Source organism: Salmo trutta, unplaced genomic scaffold, assembly GCF_901001165.1.
Source record: "Salmo trutta unplaced genomic scaffold, fSalTru1.1, whole genome shotgun sequence".
Classification (NCBI taxonomy): domain Eukaryota; kingdom Metazoa; phylum Chordata; class Actinopteri; order Salmoniformes; family Salmonidae; genus Salmo; species Salmo trutta.
In genome coordinates, this window is record NW_021822962.1 from 3850031 (window position 1) to 3862505 (window position 12475).

Genomic DNA, 12475 nt, shown 5'->3' on the forward strand with positions numbered 1-12475 from the left:
TGCGTATGGAACATTTCTGGGATCTTTTATTTCAGCTCATGAAACATGGGACCAAAACGTTACATGTTTTGTTCAGTACAGAGATTGTCTTCAGTAAGTTTTTATACCCATTGACTTATTCCATATTTTTTGTTATAGCCTGAATCTCCTCACCCATCTAGACACAAATACCCCATAATAAAAGTGAAAACATGCATGTTAAAAAATGTTTTCAAATTTACTGAAAATGAAATACAAAAATATAATTTACATGAGTTTTCACACCCGAGTCACTATTTTGTAGAAGCACCTTTGACAGTGATTACAGGTGTGAGTCTTTCTGGGTAAGTCTAAGCACTTTCCACTCCTGGATAATGCAACATCTGCACATTCCTTTCTAAATTCTTCAAGCTCTGTCAAATTGGCTGTTAATCATCAGACCACCATTTTCAGGTATTGCCACAGATTTAAGGCTTGCCATAAAGGGGTTTAATTCTTATTGACTCAAGACATTTCAGCTTTTCATTTATAGTTAATTTGTAAAAATAAAGAATTCCACTTTGACATTATGGGGTGTCGTGTGCAGGCCAGTGATAAAAAATGTAAATGTAAATCAATAAAAACAATTCAGGCTGTAACAACAAAATGGGTGAAAAGTTGAGGGTTGTGAATCTTCCTGAAGGCACTAACTACTGACATTTAGTGAACTAAGCCAAATGGTTGTTTCTATTGACTAACAGAGACATTTTGAAATATTATTTGTTCTTTTTTTAATAAACAAATTTACCCTTCTGTGAAACTAATTAAGTCACATTTTTTACACACTCCGGATATGATGAAGATATTACCTGAGATAAGTGCAAGTTGTAAAATAAAATAAAAAAAAAAGTTAATTTGACATCTGAAAATACAATGTTTTGCTCTGTTGAAATTGTAAAATATATAACTTTTAAGTAGATATGGCAATTGGTTAAGAAAACGGTTAAGTTTCAGTAATATCACATGAAAAAGGGATGGTTCTCTGAGATGCAGTACACTGTCAAGGTCCAGACGAGTATCCTGGAAATATTATTCCAACATAAAACACAGCACCGTACAGACCGGGCTAACAGGCAGACATTTACTGACAGAGTACTGACCCAACTGGTAGACCGTCCGCTGACAATACAATGGAATTAAAAGTAGACTCCTCGAGATGGCGTTGCAACGAAGATGTAGAGATGAGCAAGATGCAAGACTATGCTCTCATACAGTCACACAAAGTATCTGCGCATGTGCACTTCACACTGCTACAACGTGGTAGCTACGGGACCAAAACAGCGGAGTAGTTTAACCTCGCGCTTCAACGCTCCCTAGTTGTCGAGGAAATGGATCCACTACGTGTTAACTGTGTGCACACAACGTCATCTGGCTGAGTCAACCTTTAATGAAACCATTCTCCATCTCCTAACACAGAAAGCGACGTAACAAGGGGGGAAATAGTATTAGAAACAGCAACAAAGACCTTTATCTCACAGATGTGGTGTGATATTACCATCTCTCTCTCTCAGCCCTTAGTCTGCCTTAAAGAGAGAACATGGCTGTTATTCTACATGGAGGGTTCAGAGATGACGTGAGACCAGGTGTGAGTCCCAAATGGCACCCTATTCCCTACGTAGTGTAGCGTCCCAAATGGCAGCCTATTCCCTATGTAGTGCACTACTTTTGACCAGGGCTGATAGGGCTCCGGTGAAAGTAGTGCACTATATAAGGAACAGGAGATGAAGTACTGTATGCGATGTAAACTGAGAAGAGGTTTAACACACTGAGGTATCGTCACAAAGCAAGCCCTCCTCACATCTTCTTTCAGAATAAATACTCGTATTATTGTTCTTAACCTTATGATAAATATTGTAGTAGTTGTGAGCAACCAACAGTGATAAAATAAAACATTAAATATTTTTTAAATATCCTCAACTCCATGATTTTGTTTCTCGTTCCATATGGACAGAAAGGTAGTTAAGTTAAAGTTAGAAAACTATGTTCAATAAATAAAGTACTTCTTGTATATTGTGAACATTGGTTCTATTCCGAATAGCTCCCTACTCCCCATGTAGTGCTGGTCAGAAGTAGTGCACTACATAGGGAATAGGGTGCTATTTGGGACATATCCAGGGTGTTGCATAGTGTACAGATGGGGCCTGTGGTGCAGAGCAGACAGCCTGGTGGGGTGGGGCTAGGCTAGGTGGGGTGGGGCTGCATGGTAAAGTCCCATACATACATAAGTCTCAATGGGTCCTCAGCTCTCACATCCCTGTAGGGGTCAATTCCATTTAAATTCTGTCAATTTAGGAAGTTCACTGATATTCCACTTTTCCTCAATGGGAAAAATGTGGAATTGTAGTTTCAGTCTACTTCCTGAATGAACTGAATTGAAATGGAATTGACCCCAACCGTGGTGGTTAGGGACAACCTGGGCCCAGCAGCAGGCGGCGTGTCCTCCAGCCCAGTAGGGAGCAGCCTAACCAGGCAGGGCAGCAGGAGAGGACCGGTGTCTCTCAGTACACCCAGCTGACGGGGACCCACTGGGGCTCAGAACACAGCTGCTCCACGGCCGCCTGCAGCTGCTCAAAGGCCTTGTCCAGGTTGTCGTTAACGATGGTCAGGTCAAAGTAGTGGCTGTAGGCCCGGCGAATCCTGGCGCTCTCATCCACAGTCTTCTTCAGATCTGTCTCCTGGGGGGGGGGGGGGAGAGAGAGAGAGAGAGAGAGAGAGAGCAGAAGAGAAGGGGGGAGAAAGAGGGAGCAGGGGAGAGAGAGGGAGCAGGGGAGAAGGGGGGGAGAGAGAGGGAGCAGGGGAGAAGGGGGGAGAGAGAGGGAGCAGAAGAGAAGGGGGGAGAGAGAGGGAGCAGAAGAGAAGGGGGGAGAGAGAGAGGGAGCAGAAGAGAAGGGGGGAGAGAGAGAGGGAGAGAAAGAGCAGAAGAGAAGGGGGAGAGAGAGAGGGAGCAGAAGAGAAGGGGGGAGAGAGAGAGGGAGAGAAAGAGCAGAAGAGAAGGGGGGAGAGAGAGAGAGAGGGAGCAGAAGAGAAGGGGGGAGAGAGAGGGGGGGAGAGAGAGGGAGCAGGGGAGAGAGAGGTTTCCATCAGTGATTATCTTCTGAATAAGTACAACACTCAGAATTGTGCACAGATCCACCAACATCCAGAGACTGACCGTGAGCAGTTTGGTGGTGAGTCCAGCGTCCACCACGGCTTTGTGCATAGCTCTTAGTGTGTCCAGTTCTGGAGCAGCAACAAACACTACAAACGGCATGAACTCTGCCGTCTTCAGCTGCTTCAGCGCCTGACGACACACACATACACACACACACACACACACACACACACAACCCATCAACACACACGACTCATCACGTAATTATGCTTATTCAGGTTTTGCTTAAGACCCATGCATCTGTATTTATCTCAATATCAAATCATTTCTGGGTAACAAATTAGGTCCCTTACTGTCATTATTTTCAATCAAAATAGTCAAAAAGAAACAAAAATTGCTTCTTAGCAAAAGCAATTTCTCAAGAAAGAATTTAGCCAAGACTGTCTGGGAGTGGTCTGAATGGGGAGGGGAAAACTAAAAACTAGCTGTTATTGGTAGAGAGGTTTGGAACTCTGTTTCTTATTGGTCTATTAACTCATTTTCCACATGGTGATGTCACCAGGCAGACCCAAAACTCCATCCCACAAAAACAATCTGAAATTTCAGGCGGTCTTTTCAATCAGCTCTTACACTGAAAGGCATGATCATAATGTTCACATTACAGTATTATTCCAACCTGAGTACGGAAATATATATAAAGACCCAGGAGAATCCCATTTTTGACAGCACTGGGCCTTGTGAAATGTGTGTCAGCCCTACCTGTGGGTTAACATCCAGGATGCAGGTACGTCCTGCAGCCACCACCTCGTGGATGGAGTTCATCTTGGTTCCGTAGAGGTTTCCATCGTACTCTCCATGCTCCAGGTAGCGACTGGCCTTGATGTCTGCCTCCATCTGGGACCGAGACACAAAGCAGTATGACTGGCCGTCTCTCTCCTCCTCCCGAGCAGGCCGAGACGTGACTGGAGGGAGGGAGGTGAGGAAATGGTGGGAGGTAAGGAGGAGAGAGTGAGAGAAAGAGGGGGGGTGAGGAGAGAAAGAGGGGGGGTGAGGAAAAATCTAATTAATCCATAGGAGACTGAAGTTTGTCTTCTGCTGTACCCCTGATACACACACACACACACACACACACACACACAACGGTGGTTCCATAGAGCAGGGGGTTGATATACACACACACGGGGGGGAGGACTGAGACTCACAGGGGACGGTGGTTCCATAGAGCAGGGGGTTGATATACACACACACACGGGGGGGGGTGGACTGGGACTCACAGGGGACGGTGGTTCCATAGAGCAGGGGGTTGATATACACACACACGGGGGGGTGGACTGAGACTCACAAGGGACGGTGGTTCCATAGAGCAGGGGGTTGATATACACACACACACGGGGGGAGGACTGGGACTCACAGGGGACGGTGGTTCCATAGAGCAGGGGGTTGATATACACACACACACGGGGGGGAGGACTGGGACTCACAGGGGACGGTGGTTCCATAGAGCAGGGGGTTGATATACACACACACACGGGGGGAGGACTGGGACTCACAGGGGACGGTGGTTCCATAGAGCAGGGGGTTGATATACACACACACGGGGGGGTGGACTGAGACTCACAAGGGACGGTGGTTCCATAGAGCAGGGGGTTGATATACACACACACGGGGGGGAGGACTGGGACTCACAGGGGACGGTGGTTCCATAGAGCAGGGGGTTGATATACACACACGGGGGGGTGGACTGGGACTCACAGGGGACAGTGGTTCCATAGAGCAGGGGGTTGATATACACACACACGGGGGGGGGGGGGGGTGGACTGGGACTCACAGGGGACGGTGGTTCCATAGAGCAGGGGGTTGATATACACACACACGGGGGGGGTGGACTGGGACTCACAGGGGACGGTGGTTCCATAGAGCAGGGGGTTGATATACACACACACACGGGGGGAGGACTGGGACTCACAGGGGACGGTGGTTCCATAGAGCAGGGGGTTGATATACACACACACGGGGGGGGGGGACTGGGACTCACAGGGGACGGTGGTTCCATAGAGCAGGGGGTTGATATACACACACACGGGGGGAGGACTGGGACTCACAGGGGACGGTGGTTCCATAGAGCAGGGGGTTGATATAAACACACACGGGGGGAGGACTGGGACTCACAGGGGACGGTGGTTCCATAGAGCAGGGGGTTGATATACACACACACGGGGGGGAGGACTGGGACTCACAGGGGACGGTGGTTCCATAGAGCAGGGGGTTGATATACACACACACGGGGGGGAGGACTGGGACTCACAGGGGACGGTGGTTCCATAGAGCAGGGGGTTGATGATGATCAGTCTGTTCTTCAGGCTGCGCCGGCCCACTCCCTGAGCACCAATCAGAACCAGGGTCTTCCTCTGGAACGGAGGCATCTTGGCCACCTCTTCGTAGATCTGCAGCTCGTGGCGGTCAAATTCTGGTCGTCACGACAACAGACACACTACCACCATCAGCTTAGTTTGCTCAGTAACAATACTAACACATAACTACTGAACAAAAATATAAAAACACAACATACAACAATTAACGATTTTACTGAGTTAGTTAACAAAAGAAAATATGTCAATTGAAATAAATTCATTAGACCCTAATTTATGGATTTCACATGACTGTGCAGGGGCATAGCCATGGTTCGGCATAGGTCCACCCACTGGGAGCCAGGCCCAGCCAATCAGAATTTTTCCCCACAAAAAGGGCTTTATTACTGACATAAATAATCCTCAGTTTCATCAGCTGTCCTGGTAGCTGGTCTCAGACGATCCTGCAGGTCAAGAAGCCGGATGTGGAGGTCTTAGGATGGCGTGGTGTCACGTGGTCCGCGTTTGTTAGGCCAGTTCAACGTACTGACAAATTCTCTAAAACGACATTGAAGGCGGCGTATGGTAGAAAAATGTACATTCAATTCTCTGGTGGACAGTCCTGCAGTCAGCATACCAAATGCACACTCCCTCAAAACTGGAGACATCTGTGGCATTGTGTTGTGTGACAAAACCGCATATTTTAGAGTGGTCTTTTGTCCCCAGCACAAGGTGCACCTGTGTAATGATCATGCTGTTTAATCAGCTTCTTGATATGCCACAACTGTCAGGTGGATGGATTATCTTGGCAAGGGAGGTATGCTCACTAACAGGGATGTAAACTAATTTCTGCATAACATTTGAGAGAAATAAGCTTTTTGTGCGTATGGAACATTTGAGATATTTTCTTTCAGCTCATGAAACCAACACTTTACATGTTGCGTTTATATTTTTGTTCAGTATAATATACAGTCATTTATACTAGATATATACACTGGGTGTACAAAACATTAAGAACACCTTCCTACTGTTGAGTTGCTTTCCCTTCATCTATACTGATTAAAATGGATTTAACAAGTGACACCTGGTCAGTCTGTCATGGAAAGAGCAGGTGTTCCTAATGTTTTGTACACTCAGTGTAGAGCCCACAATAGATGGAAAATGAACCTACTCCACACATACGTATTAGTTAGGCTATACTGTAGTACACTTTTATATCACTGAAATATTAAATGAATGGCTGCCAATAACGAGAGATAGAGGTATAATCCAGCTGTTTTTTGCTTTGATATGCATTAGGAGATGGCTCTGGCCAACAACATGTTACTGATAACAACACCCACATGGTGAACTGAAGCCCTTTAGAGCAGGATCAGAGAGGTCTAACGGCTGGAGCTACTGTTATCAGTATAACAACACCCACATGGTGAACTGAAGCCCTTTAGAGCAGGATCAGAGAGGTCTAACGGCTGGAGCTACTGTTATCAGTATAACAACACCCACATGGTGAACTGAAGCCCTTTAGAGCAGGATCAGAGAGGTCTAACGGCTGGAGCTACTGTTATCAGTATAACAACACCCACATTGTGAACTGAAGCCCTTTAGAGCAGGATCAGAGAGGTCTAACGGCTGGAGCTACTGTTATCAGTATAACAACACCCACATGGTGAACTGAAGCCCTTTAGAGCAGGATCAGAGAGGTCTAACGGCTGGAGCTACTGTTATCAGTATAACACCACCCACATGGTGAACTGAAGCCCTTTAGAGCAGGATCAGAGAGGTCTAACGGCTGGAGCTACTGTTATCAGTATAACAACACCCACATGGTGAACTGAAGCCCTTTAGAGCAGGATCAGAGAGGTCTAACGGCTGGAGCTACTGTTATCAGTATAACACCACCCACATGGTGAACTGAAGCCCTTTAGAGCAGGATCAGAGAGGTCTAACGGCTGGAGCTACTGTTATCAGTATAACAACACCCACATGGTGAACTGAAGCCCTTTAGAGCAGGATCAGAGAGGTCTAACGGTGCTGAACTCACCTGCATTCTTGGACATCAGGTACATCATCTTCTTCTTCTTCTTCTTTCCTGTTAGTGTTCCACAGAGAACACCTAGGAGGAACAAAACACATTAAAAGTTCACTGAACCACAAGAGGACACCAGAGTAAACATATTTCCTAAGTACGTCTGAGTTGTGGACACAAGTAGAGGGGAAGTAGAGGGGGGGTTATTCATTAGAGTGTGGATTCAGCCTATACTTTCATGGCAGTTTGCTGCCAAATGTGATCATTTGAGAAATAAACTGTCATGTATAGAGGCTGTGTGTATATAGTACACTACTTTCACTATATAGGGTAAAGGGATCCATTTGGGACACAACCGAGGACACAAACAGGTGGGAAGAAGATACGACTTTGGGGTAGATGTCAGTACTTTGTTGAGTATAGAGATGTGTGTTACAATTCCATTTCACCTTAGAATACTGCCTGGTTCAACTGAGTTATATAGGCGGGTGTAAAAAAGTCTAACTACCTAATAATAATGACATTTTAAGCACTTTTCAAACACCCAAAGTCACTTTACATAGTCAGAAATGTACCTGATCCATTCCATTCTCTCCTCACAAAGGCCTTCCTCTTTTCCTCTAAGAACTGACTGGGGATCAGTCCTGTGGCTCCTCCCACAATGTTGACTGCCTGAGGGACAGGATGTGAGGTCAGAGACGTGCTACTTCCTGCTTCTCTTGCTCTACTCTTAAGGATCAGTTCATTTTGTGTAAATTAAAAGTCACAAATGGAATACTAGTCCCTATCCCATTAGGGGCGCTCAGGGCCGGGTAGGACAGTTGGAAGCAATACGATTTAAAGTAGTGACGCACCGATATTACATTTTTGGCCGATACCGATATCTTCCTTGCCCCCAAAAAAAATACCGATATCCCCCCCAGAAAAAAAAATGGGCCTTTTAAGCATTCTAGTACAGTTAAATAGTTAACACACACACATGGACGCAGCGGTCTAAGGTACTGCATCTCAGTGCAAGAGGCGTGAATCCAGGCTGTATCACATTCGGCCATGATTGGGAGTCCCATAGGGCGGCGCACAATTGTCCCAGCGTTGTCCGGGTTTGGCCGGGGTAGGCCGTCATTGTAAATAACAATTTGTTCTTAACTGACTTCCCCAGTTAAATAAAGGTTACACACACCAACAAGTTCTTTTGTTGGCATTTACGCATGTCCCCATTACCAGTAAAACATAATCAAAACATATTTATTTCACTTACTTGCTGTGCTGTTTCGTTGTTCATTTGTTCAGTCGTTTCATTCTCAACCAGGATTTCCATGGAACGCCGTTTGGGTCTTTGCGTGTCAAAAAAGTTACACCTCAAATGTGTCAAATAAGCTTGTTGACCAATCAGGATATGACTGCACGTCACATAATAATTTAACAAGTTTTTTTTACGTAGTTATTACACTAGCACTCGTATTTCATGTCACAACGATTCATCGATACGTATGCTATGATGCTGATAAAGTCGTCTCGTGTACCTACAGTGCTGGTCATAAAAAAAAAGCTAGCTAGCTCATAGATGCAAACAATGTTCTCCCCCAAAAACATAGCAAAACGACATCATCTGTTTCAGTAGCTATAGCTAGGTGTCTCATCTAAAATAACCCTCATTTATAAGACAGTTCTTATTTGATTAATGGTGGTCGGACACATGTGAAGATAGCCACAATAAGGATTAGCCAAAATAGTGGACTTTGCGGTTAGCCTTCAAAATAAAAGGTATGCCATTGACAGTGATGCAAATGAATACAAATAGTATAATTATGGCATAGTTTAATTGATCATGCTAAACGAGGTTGGAATGTTATATAAAATCAACAAAAGACAATTTGTTAATTTGACAAAAGCTTTTGAAAACACACTGGATGTATACTGCTCAAAAAAATAAAGGGAACACTTAAACAACACATCCTAGATCTGAATGAAATAAATAATCTTATTAAATACTTTTTTTACATAGTTGAATGTGCTGACAACAAAATCACACAAAAATAAATCAATGGAAATCCAATTTATCAACCCATGGAGGTCTGGATTTGGAGTCACACTCAAAATTAAAGTGGAAAACCACACTACAGGCTGATCCAACTTTGATGTAATGTCCTTAAAACAAGTCAAAATGAGGCTCAGTAGTGTGTGTGGCCTCCACGTGCCTGTATGACCTCCCTACAACGCCTGGGCATGCTCCTGATGAGGTGGCGGATGATCTCCTGAGGGATCTCCTCCCAGACCTGGACTAAAGCATCCGCCAACTCCTGGACAGTCTGTGGTGCAACGTGGCGTTGGTGGATGGAGCGAGACATGATGTCCCAGATGTGCTTAATTGGATTCAGGTCTGGGGAACGGGCGGGCCAGTCCATAGCATCAATGCCTTCCTCTTGCAGGAACTGCTGACACACTCCAGCCACATAAGGTCTAGCATTGTCTTGCATTAGGAGGAACCCAGGGCCAACCGCACCAGCATATGGTCTCACAAGGGGTCTGAGGATCTCATCTCGGTACCTAATGGCAGTCAGGCTACCTCTGGCGAGCACATGGAGGGCTGTGCGGCCCCCCAAAGAAATGCCACCCCACACCATGACTGACCCACCGCCAAACCGGTCATGCTGGAGGATGTTGCAGGCAGCAGAACGTTCTCCACGGCGTCTCCAGACTCTGTCACGTCTGTCACCTGCTTTCATCTGTGAAGAGCACAGGGCGCCAGTGGCGAATTTGCCAATCTTGGTGTTCTCTGGCAAATGCCAAACGTCCTGCACGGTGTTGGGCTGTAAGCACAACCCCCACCTGTGGACGTCGGGCCCTCATACCACCCTCATGGAGTCTGTTTCTGACCGTTTGAGCAGACACATGCACATTTGTGGCCTGCTGGAGGTCATTTTGCAGGGCTCTGGCAGTGCTTCTCCTGCTCTTCCTTGCACAAAGGCGGAGGTAGCGGTCCTGCTGCTGGGTTGTTGCCCTCCTACGGCCTCCTCCACGTCCCCTGATGTACTGGCCTGTCTCCTGGTAGCGCCTCCATGCTCTGGACACTACGCTGACAGACACAGCAAACCTTCTTGCCACAGCTCGCATTGATGTGCCATCCTGGATGAGCTGCACTACCTGAGCCACTTGTGTGGGTTGTAGACTCCGTCTCATGCTACCACTAGAGTGAAAGCACCGCCAGCATTCAAACGTGACCAAAACATCAGCCAGGAAGCATAGGAACTGAGAAGTGGTCTGGTCCCCACCTGCAGAACCACTCCTTTATTGGGGGTGTCTTGCTAATTGCCTATAATTTCCACCTGTTGTCTATTCCATTTGCACAACAGCATGTGAAATTTATTGTCAATCAGTGTTGCTTCCTAAGTGGACAGTTTGATTTCACATAAGTGTGATTGAATTGGAGTTACATTGTGTTGTTTAAGTGTTCCCTTTATTTTTTTGAGCAGTGTATTATACTTTAGAATTGCATTGTGGGCATACTTATTTCACTGTACAGCCTTACCTATGGATTGTGGATCAATGACATGGGGTATCAGTCTACTCAGTGACACCCAGAGAACATTAGCATTATAGTTCTTATTGCAGGACTCTGAAACAACTGTGAATTGAGCCACATTTATTGTCAACCTATACTACGTGGATGTTTTGGAGTCTGATAACTGAGGAGGACGTTGGGAAAAAATATATTGGGTATTGAGTAGACTGATACCCCATTTCATTGATCTCCAATCCTTATGTAAAACTGTACAGTGCAATATGAATGTCAACACGCACAATAGGCTGACTGTGGAGGTGATTTCACACAGTCACAGTCCCGCGATAAGAGCTACAACGCTAATATTTGCGTAAACTCTTCAGTTGTGTTCTGTGGGTGTCACCGAGTAGACTGATACCCCATTTCATTGCTTCACATTCCAACCTTGTTTAACTTTATCTAGTCTAAATATGGCATGATTCCACCAATTGTAACCTTCTGCATCACTTTCAAACGGGTACTTTTATTTTGAAGGCAAACCGCAAATTCCTCTATTGTGCTTAATCCTTTTTGCGGCTAGCTTCACAACACATAACCCAGTCCCATTGAGACTCACTAGCCAGATGAAGCTAGCTGGCTGCTTATAACATTAGCTTTGGGCAACAAGGTTAATTAGCTGGCTAGCTATTTATCTTCATGAACTGAAGTTCAATTTCAATTTCAATAGGCAAACAACAAGTGGCTACCTAGCTAATACTTACTCACTCACAAGGATTCCTAAATCATTGCTAAGAATAGTGAAAATGACTGCAGTTTCTACTGGTCATTATTTTCAGGCTGGTTGTATTGGTGCTAGCTAGGTACCAAGCTAAAGCTAGCTACCCCAGAAGTTGCAGTTGAACAAATAATGCTTTATTACCAACGCGGTATTGTAAACACATCGTTCGTGGCCGGTGTTTGCAGACTTTTTTGTACAATTTTGACAGTGCTACTGATAGTAGAGGTGGTGCTTGGCTTGCACGTGCAAATTCACAACACACAACTTTCTACAACAGAACTGTGTTATTTTACGTGTCAAATTAAAAGCTTATTTAACGCATCAAATAGTGTTATTGTGAAATAGTGTTATTTGACGTGTATCTTTTTTGACACGCAAAGACCCAAACGGCGTTCCATAGTATGTCGTGAAGCTAATACTGTGTAACTCCGGTAGGGCAACATCTGAACAATAGCGCACTTGGTGGCGTTAGTGTGCCGGTGCTCGACCAGTTGCGAAAGCCAACATCACCCACGACAGAGAACGGTTGATTGTCAAGAGCAATGAATTCCATTATCTTGGCGTTAATGGATTTCGCCTTTGAGTTGTCTCGCTGAAATGTTCTTACTCTTTCAAATGACTGCTCGATCCACACAGCAGACATTGTGGGCTAGGTTAGGAATGCACGTGTAGCACCACATTTTACGTGGCGTCATTACGTCATATAGGTATG

At 45.4% G+C, this 12475-nt stretch overlaps 1 protein-coding gene across 4 annotated transcripts in view; it reads right to left on the bottom strand.

Moving 5' to 3' along the window:
* LOC115187743 (MAGUK p55 subfamily member 6) overlaps nucleotides 1-12475 on the bottom strand; it is a 48696-nt gene continuing 36221 nt past the window's right edge. For 3 of the 4 annotated variants that reach the window (XM_029746759.1, XM_029746760.1, XM_029746762.1), the window contains 6 exons: nucleotides 8059-8155; nucleotides 7499-7570; nucleotides 5415-5576; nucleotides 3869-4071; nucleotides 3170-3298; nucleotides 1-2693 (listed from right to left, as the gene is read on the bottom strand). In XM_029746759.1, coding sequence (XP_029602619.1) covers nucleotides 2517-2693; nucleotides 3170-3298; nucleotides 3869-4071; nucleotides 5415-5576; nucleotides 7499-7570; nucleotides 8059-8155 — 840 coding nt within the window. In that variant the 3' untranslated portion in view covers nucleotides 1-2516. The remainder of the gene's footprint in view (nucleotides 2694-3169; nucleotides 3299-3868; nucleotides 4072-5414; nucleotides 5577-7498; nucleotides 7571-8058; nucleotides 8156-12475) is intronic. The other variant, XM_029746761.1, reaches the window with a different exon arrangement.